This window comes from Danio rerio, chromosome 10 (assembly GCF_052040795.2).
Source record: "Danio rerio strain M-AB ecotype USA chromosome 10, GRCz13ab, whole genome shotgun sequence".
In the NCBI taxonomy this organism is placed as follows: Eukaryota; Metazoa; Chordata; class Actinopteri; order Cypriniformes; family Danionidae; genus Danio; species Danio rerio.
Window position 1 is genome coordinate 37,092,454 of NC_141030.1, and position 19,755 is coordinate 37,112,208.

Sequence of the window (19,755 nt, forward strand, 5' to 3'; positions counted from 1 at the left end):
CCCACATATATTTCTCTATCACCCCAATCTCTCCCATTAATTACATATCCTATAATGTCCTATAATGTACATTTCCTCTAAAAGTGACCAAAAAAGCTTCAATATGTCAAGCTGCATTTAAATGATATGAACACAAGGTCAGATGGACAGGTTGGACCAGAACTCACAATATAAAGGGCTGGTCCCACGTCGGGTTGCTTTTGTTACTCAACACTGAACTGTTGATTTTCTGAGGCGGATCATCCAGCTGGAGGATACATTGAGGATTCATGCCGCCTGAAACCAAAACAGAAACACCCTTGAAAAAGCACACTTTGCTAAAGTACTTTTTTTTCAGCCCAGACACAAAAAGAACAGATCTAGAGAAGTGCTTGCGCTAAATAACTGACTAATGCACAAAACGCTCCCTGCCAAAATGAATTATGCATAAAACGGATAAGATACCAGTTGTCTCCGTTAAGTGCTTTACTTGGCTTGGAGAGCAGTGGGACTATTAGAGCGCTTCCGGAAATGATTTCCGAACAGAAGGGACATCCTGATTGAGGGAAACACAGGCGGTTAACTTAATAAGTCACTGGGGGTGGTGCTTTTTGGGAAGTGTAGCCACAGCACTTTGTGACCGCAATAAAATGTCATCCAAAATAATTGGCTTGATTTCTTGCACACAAGCAATATAAAAGCATTAGCTGAGGCCTGTGGTGTATATTAGGTCCATCTCATAGACAATGAGACATGCAGGGTTTTAAGAATGCAATCTATGTAATGCAACCAATTATTCAGAGAGAGAGAATTTTCAGTTTATTGCCATATCGGCTTTTCTGGCTATGTCATGTAAAAAAAAAACTGAGTTTACCACATTTAGGGATTAAATATCACTTTTCTATAATTATAAAAAAACATTCTAACAATTAAAAGTTAACAAAATCAATAAATAAAGATAAAATACAAAAATAATAATGATAATATGGAAGATAAAAAATTAAGCAGTTTTTAGGGTTTACTTTTTAAATTATTCAGAACTGGTACAACATAAATGTCTGAATATGATATAGAGCAAAAGAGAGGTGCTATATTGGTTAAAAACTCTTGACAAGCAAGTTAAATCTACCAGTAAACATCATTTGCATGATATTTTGTCCAATCTGTAAATATAAATCAGGATTTCTGCAGGTTTCACCAAGTTAAATTTAAGACTTTAAGACATTCTTCAGACCATTATCAATTAAATCTTAGACTCATTTAGGGCTAAATGCAAAGACTTTTTTCGAATTTGACCCGTCAAAGAAATATAAAAATTTTATACACTTAATAATACAATAATAATAATTTTGTTTGAATATTTTTTTTAACTAATTTTCAAGTATATCCATTCACAAACCCTATAACCCTTACCAAGAATAGAACAAAACATAGCTGTCAATTACTTCAGTCAGCAATAATAATAATTTATTTAAAAAATATAGATCAGGTCAGTATTTTCACAGTAAATAAATGGAGAAATTTTAAGCAATCGTTACTATAAGTAAAGTAATAAATGCTATTTAAAAAAAAAAAAAAAAAGTTTAATTGAGATTGGGATTCTTGGTGATTGTTTGGGCGTTAATGGCCAGATTGAGCAGCTATATTAAAAAAAAGATTTATGACCAACAACACAACATTTAAAAACATGGACAAAAAAAAAGACTTTTAAGGCCTAAAATTTAGTTATTTAAGAAATTTAAGACTTTTTAAGACCCCACTGATACCCTGTAAATTGACGGCATTTTATACAGCATGCTTTCAGCATTTGTAATTTTGACATATATATATATATATATATATATATATATATATATATATATATATATATATATATATATATATATATATATATATATATATATTCATTCATTTCCATATATTTTCCATATCTTTATTTTCCATATCTTTATTATTCTATATTTTTATAGCACGTTTACAATGTAGATTGTGTAAAAGCAGCTAACCATAGAAGTTTTGTTGAAATGCAAATATAAACAACTAAACAAATAGAATTATATAATAAATTAATAATAATATCAAATAATATTAATTTATAATATGATATAATAATCTTTTAACTTATTTAAATGCACATGAATGTAAATATGTGAGACAGAAAATAAATTAATTAATTAATAGGCATAGTACATAGATCATACATCTTGCAATGTGAACAAAGCAATCAATCTGTAACTATTGTAACATTTTATTATGATTTTGTTGTTTATGCCTATGTATGCATGTAATTTTATGGATATGTATCCATTTAGTTTTCCCCAGTAAACATTCAAAAAAAAAAAAAAGAGAGAGAGAGAGAGAGAATTTAGTTTTACAGTATTAAAACTGTCTGCGCTCCTCTTATGGCCACTGACCTGCAGCACCATCCTCCTGTGTGAATGTGACCCGGATATTCTTCACTAACAGTTTCCATTCATGAGCTCGTGGGGGCTTTGGCGGGGAGGTCGCCTGTAAGGTCTTGTTCCTTACTTCCTGTTAAAGAGGACAGAGGAAATAAAACATTATCACTCATAGCATCAACAGCAACATCCTCTTCTATGTTTTTCTCTCCATTCTGTGCAAATTCCTAAGTTATGCAATGCTCAGAATATTATGAATTGATCAAATTACATTATTGTAATTTGATCAAGTTATGCTTGTACCTGAGGACAAGCATAACTGTTTAACAAAAGGTTTATTAGCTTATGTGACCAAAATTATAAACGATATGAACCTTTTATAGGGGACTGAAAAAGTATGTGCAACCCAAAAAGAAAAATCCCCATACCCATAATACTTCATCTTCAGAACACAAATGAAGATATTTAGATTGATCCTTAAGCCTGGTTTATACTTCTGCATCAAGTGACCGGCGTGACCCACGGCGCATGCAACGCGCGTAGCTGTGCATTTATACTTCTGCGCTCTGTCTCTGATGGTCTGCATTAACACTTCCGAAACGCTAGTGGGCAGTGAGGTGTTAATGTTTCTCTGTGTCGAGTATCTTCTCTGCTGTTTTGCTTTTCCTGAACACTTTCTGGATGTACAAGTGGCTCAAACTCGCTCATTTTGAGGCAGTAACTGGCGGACGTGCAACAAATTTAACTAGGATCTAAACACAAAACAAAAACTTTCCATCCGGAGCTTCTTCACGGGACTCCACAGTTGTAAACAATCGCTGCATTGTGCTCGTGTCCAGCTCGTGCCATTCGCGCGGCTCTCTGTCCCGCCCAGACTCGTCAGCGCTACCAAGCCGACCAATCACAGAGCTTGCGCTACGCGTTGTTGCGATGTGTAGTTACAATTTTTGAGAGGTGCACGTCAGCGACGCCGACGGCCACAGCGAAGGGCTATGCGTCAGCGCCGTAGCATACGCCGGCGTTTAACGCAGAAGTATAAATCAGCCTTAAGATGTATATGTTAACAATGTATCTGTAATTTTTTTTAATTTTGTATTTTTTTTTCTCTTTCCTTTTTACATTATTTTATTTGGTTTCTTATTCCATCGTTCTGGCTGAGATTCTTCTGATGGTGCTGTATAATTGCTGTATTGTTTGCTAGTGTTTTAGTGCATGTTCTAGTTGTTGTGAGGTAAAAACAACACAGAGCAGGGGAAAAAGAGAGAGCGAACAACTGTCAGTTGGCTCACAAAATGAGACACAAACCGTGAGGAGACCCATGACTTTTTCAGGGTTCATACACGTTTACTTCTAAAATTCTATGACTTTTCCATAACTTTTTCAGGACTTTCATATATAATAGTTGTGGGTCGTTATCGGCTTTAACGTGCTGCGTTAATGCAAGTCTCTTATTGCGCGATAAAAAAAAACCCAAAAAACAAAAACGCTGTTAATCTATTACCAAACTTGGTTTGGGAGCTCTGTCTGTTCTACGCAAGCTATGATGACTTTCACCTTGATATTTTAACACGGATGTATACCTGACCGGTGAGCCGTCTGACAAAAAAAGTGCCCTTCTGAATAAAATCAGCAGGATGCCTGACTTTAACTGCAGTTCGGCAATTTCACCTTAACTCATGAACAGTTCATTCATGCCCCCTTGATAAACGGGTATTAGATGCAAATAAAGAGTAAGGGCTGGTGAGAGTGATATGGAATTTAATAACGTACGCCAAATAGAAAGAAAAAAAACTTCCGCATTTTACGATGTGTGTGTGTGTGTGTGGCCCTTTACTGACAGCCGAGCGACGTGTGTGGATCTTGATGGAGAATATGACGAAAAGTCCTAGATGACGGTGCTTACTGATCGTGGTGTTTACTTCAATAATGCCACTAAAATATGCATACTCCACATGTCTTAATTCTATTTCTGTTTAGTTCAGTTATGACTTTAGTCGGATTAAGTTCATCAAAAAAATAAAAATAAAAAAATTTGCTGTTTGGAGCTTATGTAGGCCTACAAAACAGTTCAAAATTCATGTTTAACTGAATAAACAGGTAGTAAACACAAGTAAATCTTATTAAACATCATTTATTTTCATCACCAATTATCATATTGGAACAGTTTCTCAAGCAGTTTGGAAACAGGAGATGAGCCCCTGGTCTAATGCCACCTGGCTTGAGAAACCCACTCTCAAAGACTTATTATTTGGGTAGCACACATATTCTAAATGCCTTCGGCAAAATTCCAAGTTTAATCTAATTTAATAAGCCATTTTAATCTAGATTAATTCCGAGATGAAACTAGATTGAAAAAATTAATCTATGCCCACGTATGCACGCACGCACAATTTAAACGATCACATTTTCCTCCTGCCAGCATTTGAAATGTTTCATAGTGAACACTAAGTGTTGTACATGAGAATAAATATTTACAGGGTCAGTATAACTACTCTAGCCTATATAATGTAAAATATAATGCAATAGGGCATATGATAATGACAAATGTCTATTTTTACTTGCGGAAAAAAACGGCCTAAAAATGTGGTCAATGACAAATGATAAGCATGTCTCAAACATATAATAATTCAGCTTTAGCATTATGAATAGTTGCATCCTGATATTGTCACTGTGCATTAACAAGGACGTATTTAAAGTCTGTTCAAGACCACCATCCCAAGCCTAAAGAAAATTTAGCATTAACCAACAGTAGACCTACACAAAGGCCTAATATTATTATTGTTGTTTTACCATATCTTTGACATTAACAAAAACAGCCTTCTCAAATTAACCTTTATTTTACATTACAGAGTCGTGAGAAAATCGTGAACTTGATTTTAAGCAAAAAAAAATTCTCATTTGAATTACGTGATTCTCATTTTAGCCAAAAGCGTGCAGCCCTTGTTCTTATTATTATCAACAGCATTGTAATTATTTCTTATTATTAATCAATAAAGTGGGCAAGTATTATAACATAGTTAATTTTATGTTATTTTCTTTTTCACCTAAAGTGTTGTGCCTTTATGTTTTTAATCATTTGCGCTGTAAAAGTAAACTTCTTATGAACTTAGAAGCCCCTGAGGTTTTGTAAAAGATGCAAATTTTCATTTTGGCTTGAGCGAACACGTAAAGTGCTATTTCAGTGTTGTTCCCATGTTCAATGTTTAATGAGTGCTGTGCAGGCTTGTACCTTGACTTCCGCAGATTCTGCGGGCCGGCTGCTCAAACTTACAGATGCTTGAGCTCCGTTCAAGACCTGTCTGAGCCTGTCGGTCACAGCAGCATCACTTAGACTCTGACAATCTCCCTGAGACACACAAACACAAAGTCATGTGCTTTCTGGGAAAAATAAGCAAGAGTCAGCTCTCAAAACCAGGTGAGATTTACAATTGACGCACTGTGCAATGAGAATTATGTTTAATCATGTGATTGTTTCTTTCTCGGGTGACCTGATGTGTGATTATACCTGTGCAAAGCTTGGCATCAGCTGCAGATCTACAGAGTCCAGGTGAAGCACCCGCCAGGAAATCTCCACCTCCCCGTTCACCTCTTTCATCTGTAGGGCCAGCTGTGGAAACAAAAACATTACTTATAAATATAAGCTGGGGTTTCCATCACTCTGCGTTAACGCACATTTTGAAGTAATGAAAAACAAATGATAGAAAAAGCAGATTTTCAATAAAAACTCAAATAAGTGCTTATGTTTCCTTGTGGAGGTTTTGGGCTTGTGCAAAAAAAGAGTTAATGCATATAATGGAAGTTGGAAATGCATTTGCTGATTAAACTGATGTAGTGAACATACACACGTGTGAGTAATCAGCTGACTTCATTATGTTTGCCTTGTTTACTGTTGGTTACCAAGTTACCAATTCTACAGTCAGCCTCTCTAACAACTTGATAGAAAACACGTAACTTACATTGGAAGATTCACTTTATGTTAGGATGAAAAATCTAAAGCCTAAAATGTAGAGAATATTTAAAGCAGGGCCTCCATTGTGCATTGTGTTATCACTTTTAAAGTGTCATCAAATATAAACCATAATTTACATTACCATAGCTAACATTAAAACTAGTGCTGGGTAAAAAATAATTGTCATAAATCACATCCAACAACAACAAAAAAAAGTGTGTTCTGACAATATACATTTGTGTTTACTTGTATACTAATATAGTATATATAATATAGTACGATATAGTATGATATATACTGCTAATATATATATAATGTTACTCTCACGACAAAAACAACAGCTGGACATGACAGCAGCATGGTGACAGCATTGAATAAGTCCCAAGCACGGCCATCAGACACTTAAAACACGCACTAACCACTGAACCAGTGGTTCTCAAACTGTGGTACGTGTACCACTAGTGGTACGCAGGCTTCCTTCTAGTGGTACGCGGAGGAATGAAACATGTCATGTAGATGCTATACACATTTCAAAATGTATCAAAATGATGTATATAATATGCCACATATGACATATAGCCTATATTTCTGAGGTAATCTGCCACTATTTTTTTACCTTGCAGAGTTGTAGCTGCTTTACTGGGCCTACTACGCTACTGTATTTCAATACTGCTCATTTTGGTGGTACTTGGAGAGACAATTTTTTACTGAGGTGGTACTTGATGAAAAAAGTTTAAGAACCACTGCACTAAACCATTGGCGTCAACTTTACTTATATTTTAATATAAAATACATATGTATATGATACAATTTGTAAAATATATATGTATATTATATGATACATATAAATTAAATATCTAAGTAACAAACTTATGTACAGTTTTGTTTTAATGTATGTGCATGAATCACAAGTACAAAATAAATATATACAATAATCACACATATATTACATTAAAACAAACTTTTATTTTGGATGCGATTAAACTTTGCCCAGCACTAATTAAAACATGATTTTTTGTGTGTTTATTATTTTTATTCATTCATTTATTCATTCATTTTCTTTTTGGCTTAGTCCCTTTATTAATCTGCGGTCGACACAGCAGAATGACTGCATGCATATGTTTTACGCAGCATATGCCTTTCCAGCCACAACCCATCACTGGGAAACATCCATACACTTTCATTCACACAAACACTAATACGCTACGGTCAATTTTAGCATACCCAATTCACCTGTACTGTGTCTTTGGACTTGTGCGGGTAGCCGGAGCACTCAATGGAAACCCACGTGAACATGAAGAGACATGCAAACTCCACACAGAAATGCCAACTGACCCAGCTCGAACTAGCGACCTTCTTGCTGTGAGGCGAACGTACTACCCACTGCGCCACCGCGTCGCCTAATATTTGTATTATAATTTTCAGCTTTTGTGTGATGTTACATAAATATACAAAAATACAAAGTGACCCATTTATAACGTACCCCCTTGATGTCGTGAAACAATTACTTTGAAATTATTTTTTATAAGATTTTTACATTTAATTTATTTCTTTAATGGAAAAGCTGTGTTTTCAGAATCATTACTTCAGTTTTCAGTGACTATGTTTACATGAACATCCGTAATTAAATTATTTGCCTTAATCTGAATTAGACAATATTAAGATTGAGGTGTTTACATGAGTTGCTTTTTAAATATTGCCTTCATGATTCCATTTTACATGTTATAGCACATAATTTGATTAACATCATTGCGTTACCACTATATGCACATTTTCTCTGGATTTTTATGTAATTTCAGGTTTTTCATTTTTAATTTGTCAACTTTAACTGCAGTTTGGCAGTTTCATCTTCATTCAGAAACATTTCATGTATGCCCCCCGTGACAAACGAGATATTGGATGCAAGTTTGAACTGCTGGAAGAGTGTAGTTTTAAGCCTAGTTTTAAGGAGTGGAATTTAATACTGCATGCCGTATGGAATAAAAAACCCTCAGCCTTTCTTGATGCAGGTGTCTGTGGTCCTTCACTGAGTTTGTAGGTGCAGAGAATAGTGTCAAACAGCTGTGCGTGTATAGACTATCCAGTTGCAAAATGCGGCGAAAATCCTACACGATGGTAATAGTTTGAATAAAGTGTGTGACTAAAGTTAATGTGACTAAAACAGGCAAACTCCACGTGTTAAGTTTTTATTTTTTGACTTAATGTTTTAAAATGGGATTATTGGTGTCCATGTAAACATCCTCAGTATCACAGAATATTTCAAAAAACATTTCAATATGTAATTTATCTCAATAGACATTTTTTATGACTAATGTTAAAAGCAGTAATTTTGCTTTGTATATAAGTGGAAACCATAAAATCTCAAAAGAACAGAATTAATCTGAAAAAACTTTACTGTTCGATTAATATCATGCATGCCTGGTGGATAATAGTATTAGTTTATGGGATTTTCATATATATTTTTAACATTTATAAGACCATTATGACACCATAAAAAATTATAAAAACAATAATAATAAAATATACAGTTAAAGTCAGAATTATCAGCCCCCCTTTTAATTTTTTTCTCTTTTTAAAATATTTCCCAAATGATGTTTAACAGAGCAAGGAAATGTTCACAGTATGTCTGATAATATTTTTTCCTCTGGAGAAAGTCTTATTTGTTTTACTTCGACTAGAATAAAAGAAGTTTTAAATTTTTTTAAACACCATTTTAAGGACAAAATTATTAGCCCCTTCAGGCTATTTTTTTTCCGATAGTCTACAGAACAAACCATCGTTATACTAAAACTTGCCTAATTACCCTAACTTGCCTAGTTAACCTAATTAACCAAGTTAAGCCTTTAAATGTCACTTTAAGCTCTATAGAAGTGTCTTGAAAATTATTTAGCAAAATAATCTTTACTGTCATCATGGCAAAGATAAAATAAATCAGTTATTAGAAATGAATTATTAAGACTATTATGTTTAGAAATGCGTTGAAAAAATCTGATCTCTGTTAAACAAAACGGGAAAAAATAAACATGGGGCGAATAATTCAGGGGCTAATAATTCTGACTTTAACTGTACATGTATACATATAAAGCTTTAGACATAAATGTCCAGTACATTTCATTAACAGCAACAAAAAGACAAACTATTTATTAACAGAGTACAATAATTTACCCTTATCAGCCTGCGATAAATAATTCAACTATTATATGCTCACAACATGTATCTGTATACAATCAATTTCAGAAAAACGGTGTTTGAATGACCAACTAAAACAAACAGCTGACAGATCAGTTAACTTAATCAGCTATTAACTAAACAACAAATGCTCCTGCTTCAAATCAGCAAGGCAGAAATGAACAGCGGCCAAACAGCGGAACATAACGCACACTGCCTACTTCAAACTCACAATAAACAAAGGGTCCAGAGCATTCTCATATTCACAACAGCTCATTGAGCCGCAGGGCCCACTGCACACGGAGGAATGGGCTGTCATGTCCAAGCACGACAGCTTTACATTTCTGGAGAACCAACTCAGGAAAAATGAGTAGGAAAAAAAATGACAGGAAGCCAAATTCCTGTCAGATGCAATGCTTTCAAGTGCATTTCTAAAAAAGCTAACTAATAAACTAGTTGCTAACTTACAATGCAATTTACATACAAAGGAAATGCTTCAATCGATCGGCTTCAGTCTGAGCCTGCAAAGATATTTGCTTACAGTACTTGTAAACCATGCCAAAAGTTAGACCCCATGGAGTCACAATAAAAGAGTTATTTCACCACCTCATATACGGCTGTGGGCTCTAGAGTGCACTGACCTCTGGTACAGAAACAAAACTCCCAAATATATTGTTATACAAAACCCACCGCTGGGAGTTTTCCAGTAACCAGCCTTGACCAGCAAGAGAAATGGCTAGAAAATAATTCTGCAGCCACCTGGGTTCCTCCAGAAACGAAGGACAGAATGTGAATGCAATCACCTTTAAACATGACAGTATTTTAAATAAGGTTTGAAAAATTTGAAATTCATAAATCTTAAAAAATGTATGAATTAATTAAAGGATGCATCAGACTTTAAATTACATAGTGTATATTAGGGATGCATGATATTGGAAAAACAACTGACATTGCAATGGCATGTGTATGTGTGTTTATATATATATATATATATATATATATATATATATATATATATATATATATATATATATATATATATATATATATATATATATATATATATATATATATATTAATAGAATTTTACCCAATAATTTAAATAGCTCAATTTGGAAAGCATGCATCATTTTACATAAATCGGGATGTTATTGTAAGATTGTTTTATGATTTTCTGTAATGAGTCAGGTACAGGTACAGAAATTAAATAATCGAATGTAAATAAATAACACTGCATAGTTTTAATTGTATTATAATAATAAACAATCTTTGTTAAAATGTTATAATTTATACACTATACACTATACACTAATGGTTTAAATACACTTCAATTCTCACAGTCATGGGCCCTAAAAACAAAGCAAACAAGCAAATGAAAAACTTTCAGTCTATTAAGGTTTAACTTCACAATGTGCAATCCCACTCAAAATTCCTAATGGATTACTGAACTAAAACTGAAAATAAACTGACATTGCGGAAGTAGTAAAAAACTGAATGTACCTAAAAGTGTCAAATGGAGTATCTGGCAAAGAATGAGAAATACTACCTAAAATACCTACACAGACATAATGAAAGTATATATACATTACATTTCACTAGAGGTATCTTGAAATATTAAAATGATGTATGTGTTTTCGCAATATCAGAATCAGAATGAGCTTTGTTCGCCAAGTGTGCGCAACCACACAAGTAATACATCCATGCATATATACATAACAACACAAGAACATAGAAGGACATTTAAATAAGTGGAAAAAATGTAAACAATAACGATCATGAAGTATATATATCAGGGCTGCACTATATATTATTTCAGCATGTGCGGATTTGCAAGTCACATCGCAGAAGGTGCAATGCTGAGTTGGTATTTAAGCTGAGCAGGAGTTGTAAGTATAACAGAGTAAAACAAGTGTAATTTGCATGTGAGCAATTCCAGCATTATGGATGTGACATTTGCAGTAATCAAGAACATTTGAGCTGGTTTCAGTCCTTAGCTCTTTCATTTCTATTTTGTTTAAAATATATTTAACCTGCTTGTTGATTAAATCCCATTCTGTTATTTAACCTATTATTTTTATGCAACAGTCAAGTGGCATGTTAATTTGCTATGAAGAAAAGGAAATGATTTATTTTTTGCATGCTGATGATTTATGTGAAATCATGAATATAGGTCTATATAATCACCTTACAATTTTGAAATAATAGCTTTTTTGCTTTGAGTATAGACTATTCAGTTTATAAGAGCAGTTCAACCTTTTATGAAGTTTGCTGTATAAAAATATAAAATGATTTTATGAAAAGATGTATAATTATCGGCCTATATATATCGGCTATCGTCCTCCAAGCCTAAAGAGTTAGCAGTATTGGCCAAAAAAATCCATATCGGTGCATCCCTAGTAAAAACTCAACATATAAATTGACAAAAGCCCCTTTCACACATACAGACCTTTCAATTTTCCGGAAAGCTTGTATGTGTGAACAGGCCCTTTTTGAAAATACCGGTAAATTCGTTCTGGCTATTTTCCGGAAAGAGAAGTTGTAACATTACCGGCAATTTGCCGGAATGCTGCGCTGTGTGAATGCAGAAGGAAGATTACCGTAATAAGCGCGTGCACGTCTAGAACGTGCTGACGTGAGACGTCTGCTTTAGCCAATCACAACAGTCAGACGCATTTACGTCCGCTCGGTTTGTGAGAATAAAAACCTTTGAATATTTTTCCAGACACATTTAGCTGCTAGAAGTTAGTCAGATCACGTTTATATGTTCTTCTTTATGCCAACTGTGTAAATAATCATCGATGAGATGCTTATGATAAGCCGTTGTTTGTTTACCTTTAAGCTTTGCGTGTGCCTTTGAAACAGCCTGTGAGCACCTGCACACCCACATATTATGAACATCTCGACATGAGAAAGTGATCCTGCGAAAGTTGTTCACAATATTGATCATCCACAGTTTGTAATTTAGTCAAATGTTTACAAATACAAGCGCAGCCGTTTAAAGCTCATTTGTGGTGAATGATGTCAGAATTTACCGGTATTTTGGAATGGATGTGTGAATGCTCTTTTCCGGAAAATTTCCGTAACGTCCTCGCCTGTGTGAACAGCGCTTTTTTGAATATACCGGTAAAGTCGTTCCGGAAATTTTCCAGATATTTACCGGTATCACTGTGTGAAAGGGGCTAAAGAAAGTATATGTTAACATTATATCAAAAGATCTGTTTATATTTTCCAGAGTAACTAACCACAGAAATATGGCATAGAAAAATATAACATGTTTTGTACATTAAATGACATATGCTTGGAATTGCTCATGTGTTTTTAAGGACTTTGGCTGTAGTTACATCACAGAATGTGCCATGTTGAGCTGGTATTAAAGTTGAGCAGGAGTTGTAACCATAACAGAGTAAAACAAGTGTAATTTGCATGTGTTTTAAGGACTTTGACTGTAGTTACATTGCAGAATGAGCAATGTTGAGTTGGCATTATAGATTAACAAAAAAAGAAGAAGCTTAATTTGCATGTTTTTAAGGACTGTAAGAGAATTCAGAGGAGCTAATAGCATCATGGCAAAAGAAACAGCATAATTTAAAATGTATAACTTTTATAAATGTTAATTTTATCGAATTATTAATATGATGAAGACAACAGTGTTACTTGACATTTTCCTTTTCAATATCTGTGACTGTTTACTATTAGGACAGTAAAGCACTGGTTGTTTCATTTGCATCTTTGCTCTGAAGTATTTTTCAATGCTTCAAATTTGGTGTTTTTTTATGCAAATGATTTAATATTCTCTAGAATCATTCTAATCAGGTTCGAGCCTCGGCTGGGTCAGTTGGCGTTTCAGTGTGGAGTTTGCATGTTCTTCCTGCATTTGCATGGGTTTCCCCTGGGTGCTCCGGTTTTCCCCACAGTACAAAGACATGCGGTGCAGGTAAATGGGGTAGGCTGAATTGTCCGTAGTGTATGAGTGTGTAAGGATGTTTCCCCAGAGATGGGTTGCAGTTGGAAGGGTATCTGCTATGTAAAAAAACATATGCTGCAGGGCTCGAAATTAACCTTTTTGCTTGGTAGCACCGGTGCTCCTAACTTTAAACATTTAGGCGCATCAGACAAAATTTAGTCGCACCCACCAATTATGAGCACCGTTACTACACGTTTTATACAAACATATTTATTGTATTTGAAATCAACACTTATCAAACTAACAAGCAAAAAAAATTATATATATATATAAATGCAAGCGTGAGGAAAATATGTCTCAACGAAATCCCGTTATCACAAGAAAATAGATTTTTATAACAGAACTGAGTGAGCAAAAGCATACACGGAGCGCTCACCTGCCCTGCACGCACTTAAATGAATCTGTTAACGGTATAACTGTGCTGTTCTCACAAGTACTGTCTGATATTGCACTAATGCTTTTGACACAGATTGTAGCTTATTATATGCATACATGTTAATAGCAATACCGGTTTATTTTTATGAGTAGCGTTATTAGTTTACTCAATGCAAGCCCGTTCGCGATAGTGTACGTGGTGTTCAATTTGACATATAGCTGTCCCTTGCATGGCGGACAGCATCTGGCGATTATATAAGAGATTAAACAGAAGCTCTCGTGCTAGATGTGGCAAACAGTTACCTGAAAACTCCATCCCACAGACTTTTTATAGCGGACTTGAAGCCAATGGAAGTCTTCTACTCTTGGAAAAGTGTAGATAGTGGATTAACATTTAGCACATGATCACTACTAAGATGTTTCAGTATTTATAACTTTAGATGTCATGGTTTCTAAAACAAAATCTGTCAGTGTTATCTTCATTCTCCTCTTCAGCGCTTTACAATTTTTCTCGGTAACAGCTCTCTCTCTCTGTCATCCCTAGCCAGAAGCGCTGACTGAGTGATTGACAGCTGATATTAACCAATCATTCGCGTTCAGTGCTAGAGCAGTGGGCCAACAAGAAGAGCGTGAAGGCGGGGCACGCGTTACGGACTTGGATTTGTTTACTGAAGCAAGTTGACATGACAACTGTTTTAAACCATTCCCGAGCGCTGCGTTTCGCGTTGCAAGTGCAGAGATGCATTCTGCGTGAATTTCTCCCGAATCCGCGCATGTGGTGAACATTTTACAGTAAAAACTGGTCGCACATAACAATTTTAAGCACTCGCAGAAATGCTCCCAAATATATTTTAAGGTCGCATAGATAAAATTTCGGGCGCATATGCGACCAAAATGGTCGCAATTTCGAGCCCTGTGCTGGATAAGTTTGCGGTTCATTCCGCTGTTGTGACCCCATATTAATAAAGGGACTAAGCCGAAAAGAAAAAATTACTGAATGAATGAATGTGCATTGTTGACTTTTCTAACTGTACATATTAGTTGGGACAACTCTCTTTTTTAAATAATCTTTATCTAATTATATAAAAATTTGTAAAAAAAATATATATATATTGCTAACACATCTACATGAATGAAACAGCCCTCTAACAGAATACTGAAATCTGAAAATGTGAGGTTTCCCCGACAGGTTAAATGCATTTATCCACTCAATGCACGTACAGGCTAAAACAGGAGCTGCACTACAATGAGTCGTCGAGCAACTTATTGGTTTAAAAATAGCTGTAATTCAATTGAGCAAAGCCTGTGTGAGCTCTTAAACACAATGCATTGTCAACTTCACTGCGGAGCAGAATAAACTGCAGCTCTGAACATTGAAATGACTTCCAAGGTTAGTTTTTTTTTAAAATTAACTCTCCGTCCAAGAGGTATAAGCTTTTTCCATGAATAATTCCGGTCAGGATGTCCCAGTAAAAATACACGTGCACATTTCAGAAGCATATTAACGGTGATTAAAATAAAGGCAGGACATTGAGCCAGCGCTCACAACCGAGGCACTTAATCTGATTCCCGTGGCGAATAAAATAGCAGAGTGAGTCACGCCCTATAAATCAAATGCATTTGGGATGGTGCATGAAGTGTCAGATCTCTTATGAGCACATAGGACACCTTATGCAAGGGCAAAAGCATTTATTTCACATTCTTATAAGCCTTATATAACTTTAAACATATAGGCAGTGTTGTTTATGTTTGCTGAAATTAGATTACATTTTTAGTTTCATAAATTAAAATAAATTTGACAAAAATTTTATGAAAAAAATACATAAATATGAACTATAGTAACTGTATAAATTAGATAAAACATTAAAATGACTACATGCTAACAAGGAAATGAAGCTAAAAATTAAACCGAAATATAATTTCCTGTATAGCAGCATTTTAATAATTGATTAATATAATTAATTGAATGATTAATGAATTAATCAATTATAACCACATCTAATCAGTAGGCTCAGAAAATACACAGCTTTTATATTGAATCTAAACCTTTAAAGATAAAGCCACATTTGAAATAGGAATAAATAGACAAAAATTTATACATAATATCTACAAAAAAAACACTTTTATTAAATCTCTATTCATACTGGATCTTTATTAGTTGCATTAGATTACATTTAATTTCCTCACAAGATTCATTTCCATTCAAACTGAAAGTACAGTACAAATGCGCGTAGTGTTGTTTTATGCCCATGTGACTACAATAACTATTTACTTTGATGACAAACCACGGGACAAACTTTTCCGAGAATACCACAATAGGACATGCTTGTCTACTCCAAGAGGAAAAAAAGAAACTGGATCATCCGCCTCACTAATGCCAATATTCCTGGAAGCGTTCAAAGAATGACTGTCTTGTTTGACAATTGGTTATACATACACCGTAGCTCTGCGTTTACCCAAGAACACTCAAGTAACACTAAAGAGCAGAATAAACATAGGCCAGTGTTTACCTGCAGATGAAGTGGAGAAATTTTGACACTGTATCTCAAGGGGGTTTGTGAAGTCGTCGAGCTCGGGAAAGCGCTGAGGGAAAACTGCAGCTTGTTTCCAACCACTTGACACAGAACATTCTGGAAAAAAATAATAAATAAATATATATATATATATATATATATATATGAAAAATTCAGAACACTTCTATTCATTGATTCATCTTAATCAAATACAACTCATGCAAGCAAGTGAGAGGAATGTATAGGCTTGGGGGTGAAAATGGCTTCTACATATAGGTTAGTATGTGTAAATGCTCAAAGCACAATCCTACCTTTTGACCCCGTGTTTTTGTGAAGCTTGAAATCTGGTCCACAGCCAGTTCTGATGACTGGACACCATCATCTTCAAAGGTCAGCTGAATCCCACTCTAATAAAGTTTGGAAAACATTTAGATTAGTGCTGCACAATGTATTGTTTTTAACATTGTTATCGCATATCGCGGCTTGTGACTGTGAGTTTTTTTAAAGCATTCAGGCATAAGAAATTGTAACGTTTGTAACTTTGACAAATTATTAACATTATCAGTTTCATAGAAATGTTTATAAAACAAAGACTATGCAGTATTATTTTATATTTCATTAATTCATTACTGTAACTGAATACAATTTGACTTACTGGAAAACAATAAAATGTGGTTTATTTAATTCAGATCTTTATATCACAGATATTTATCTGTGCTTGTAGGTTGTTTATTATATTTTATGCCTATGCACTCCCCTACAGAATCATCCCAATCAATCTAAATCGATAAATTCTTTCAAAATAGTTATTCAACATATTTAGTGAAATTGTATTCATATTGCAACATATAATCGCAGAATAAAAAAACATCACAGTGTTAAATTTTCTCAATATCGTGCAGGCCTAATTTAGATAATTTCGTGTGACCCTGGACACACAAAACCAGTCATAGGTGTCATTTTTATTGAATAAGCTTGAATAAGGTTTCTATTAATGTACGAATTGTTAGGATTGGACAATATTTGGATCTATTTGAATATATAGAATTTGAAAGTTAAAAAAAAAGAAATACTGAGAAAATCTGCTTTAAAGTGGTCTAAATCAAGTTATATCAATAAACATTACAATTAGAAAATGAAGTTTGATATTTACGAAATATTGATTTAGGAAATTTACTAAACATCTTGATGGAAATTGATCTTTATTTTATATTTAAATCCTTCTTTGCAGAAGAAAAATCCACAGTTTTGACCCATTCAAGTTATGTGGGCTATTGCAACAATATTTTGTGGTCCAGGATCCCAAAAGTGCAAATTAAAATCTTGAGGAAAATATCAAAGAGATTTATTCCACGTTTAAAATAATAATAAATAAATATGCTGTCATTATGAGATGTTTATGTTCATTTTTAGGCAACACAACACTAATTTTTAGCCAAATAACTCTGATACTGTTTCACATCAAATGAAAACTGTCATTCTCTAGAAATAAAATGTTCAAAATTACTTTTTTATTATTTGGATGAAATGCTACAATAATAAACAAACATTTCACTTAAACCCATACGTATAAAAACCATTTTCAAGTTTAAAAAAACATCAACAACAATCTCACCTGTGATCTACAAGCTTCCTCGTTGAGGCTCCTAAACCAGGCTCTTCTCCACTGACTCCTCCAGTTTTTCAAGGAAAGCACCCAACATAAAATCCCATCAGCTTCCTCTGAATCCACATGATTGAGATGCGTTTTCCCATCATGAGCTTCGTTGGAAAAATACAGCACCAAGTATACAACCAAAGTGACAACCGAGGCCAGAAAGAGAGTGACCATGCAGAGCCACTGCCAGTCTCCCACCCAGGAGAAAACACCCTCCATTGACGACATGATCACCGAGCCATTAACATGCTTTAAACCCTTAACATGTTTACCCTCAGCTCTGCTCCTCACCCTTCCGCATCCTAACACAACAACGACACTTTCCTTCCTACAATTATCGGCTGTTAAAACACCTCCACAAACAGCAAAAATGAAAGTTCGCACCGAGGGTGGGTGAAAACATGCGAGCGGTGGATTGCGGATCGTAAATCTCACTTCAAGCAGCACGACAGATACATCTATTTTAATGCAAACTACGATATATTAAATGAGATATGTGTAACATTATAGCATCTGCAAACCTACTTTCAGATCAAATAGCATGTTTAGCGTTAGCTAGATCACAGTAAACGTAGCGTCATTGAATCAATCTGCGAGATTTTAACCGGATAAATCGTCCCTTATCGGACACAAAGCCTAGAACTATTAAAATATATATTTGTTATTAGAAATGTTGCACATATGGTTGACATCTATGTGCAATTTAATGATATATCTAAATGATAAAAGCTTAGATCCGGAGCACCCGAGGTGAAAAGTTCCTGAAAATCCCCCGGCGTTGATGAGCCACGTTACCATCACATTAGCCGAGCCACCGAAAACAATGAAAAGAGTTTCAAAAAAGTAATATTAAGTGCCATAATCAAGTCCTCTAACGGGTTTGTTCATCCTCCTGGGCGTGTAAGAAGAGGAGAGACGGAAAGAGAGTGGATGTGTGCGACACACCGCTGATTTCGAGGATTATTATTAGCTTTGCACTGAGGTTCGGGAGTCCTACAGAGTCGTCACCAGACGATACAAAATAAGAGTCCCTACTGCATTTTTACAATAAAATAAACAACACATGTTTTTGTATATAGACAGAGTAGATGAATAATACTGATATAAAAAACGTATAAATTATTTTACCAAATTAGATTTTTTTGTTATGTTTTATATCACTGTGTTGGAAATTTATGCCTGGTAGACAAAAAGACAAAGGTCTTGTGACATTATTCCATTTCATTACACACATGAACAATGGGCGTCTCTTTGTTTATACCGCAATTTTGCAGTGTTTGAATATGAAAATTGTGCGATTTGGGCGTGCATGTGGACTGGTTGAATAAAAGTATTTCAAAGTATCGTATTTACAACCGTTTATCATGATTTACTAATGCAAATAAAATGTGGATGCACTCACTCTTCAGTTGTTTAAAGGTTTCAATTGTGAATCCTGTTAGAGACCTTTGATGTACTAAGATATATATATATATATATATATATATATATATATATATATATATATTAGAGGTTTAAAGCATAAGTCATTACTTTCATTAAAAATGGCAATAAAAAGTGCCGCGGAAGGAGAAGAAATAGTGCACATCCTACGTATTTTTATTTATTTATTTATTTTGCTAAATACATCATCACTTTAAGGACATTATCATTTATGGACAAGTAATGTAATCATTTTTAAAAGCACTAAGTATTTTTATTTAAGTATTTTATTTTAGAGAAATTAAACGCTTGAAATACAATCCAATATT

The 19,755-nt window shown here is 34.4% G+C and overlaps 2 protein-coding genes across 3 annotated transcripts in view; one reads left to right on the forward strand and one right to left on the reverse strand.

Annotated features, from left to right (window-relative positions):
• Nucleotides 1–19,001, reverse strand: part of c2cd2 (C2 calcium dependent domain containing 2) — a 43,345-nt gene extending 24,344 nt beyond the window's left edge. For both annotated transcript variants that reach the window (XM_087271016.1, XM_087271017.1), the window contains exons 1-7: nucleotides 17,963–19,001; nucleotides 16,659–16,754; nucleotides 16,345–16,464; nucleotides 5,884–5,985; nucleotides 5,608–5,724; nucleotides 2,394–2,511; nucleotides 168–276 (exon numbers count right to left, since the gene is read on the reverse strand). In XM_087271016.1, the coding sequence (XP_087127142.1) occupies nucleotides 168–276; nucleotides 2,394–2,511; nucleotides 5,608–5,724; nucleotides 5,884–5,985; nucleotides 16,345–16,464; nucleotides 16,659–16,754; nucleotides 17,963–18,232 (932 nt within the window). In that variant the 5' untranslated portion in view covers nucleotides 18,233–19,001. The remainder of the gene's footprint in view (nucleotides 1–167; nucleotides 277–2,393; nucleotides 2,512–5,607; nucleotides 5,725–5,883; nucleotides 5,986–16,344; nucleotides 16,465–16,658; nucleotides 16,755–17,962) is intronic.
• Nucleotides 1–19,755, forward strand: part of mdh2 (malate dehydrogenase 2, NAD (mitochondrial)) — a 181,365-nt gene that overhangs the window by 112,847 nt on the left and 48,763 nt on the right. The gene's annotated exons all lie outside the window — the stretch shown is intronic.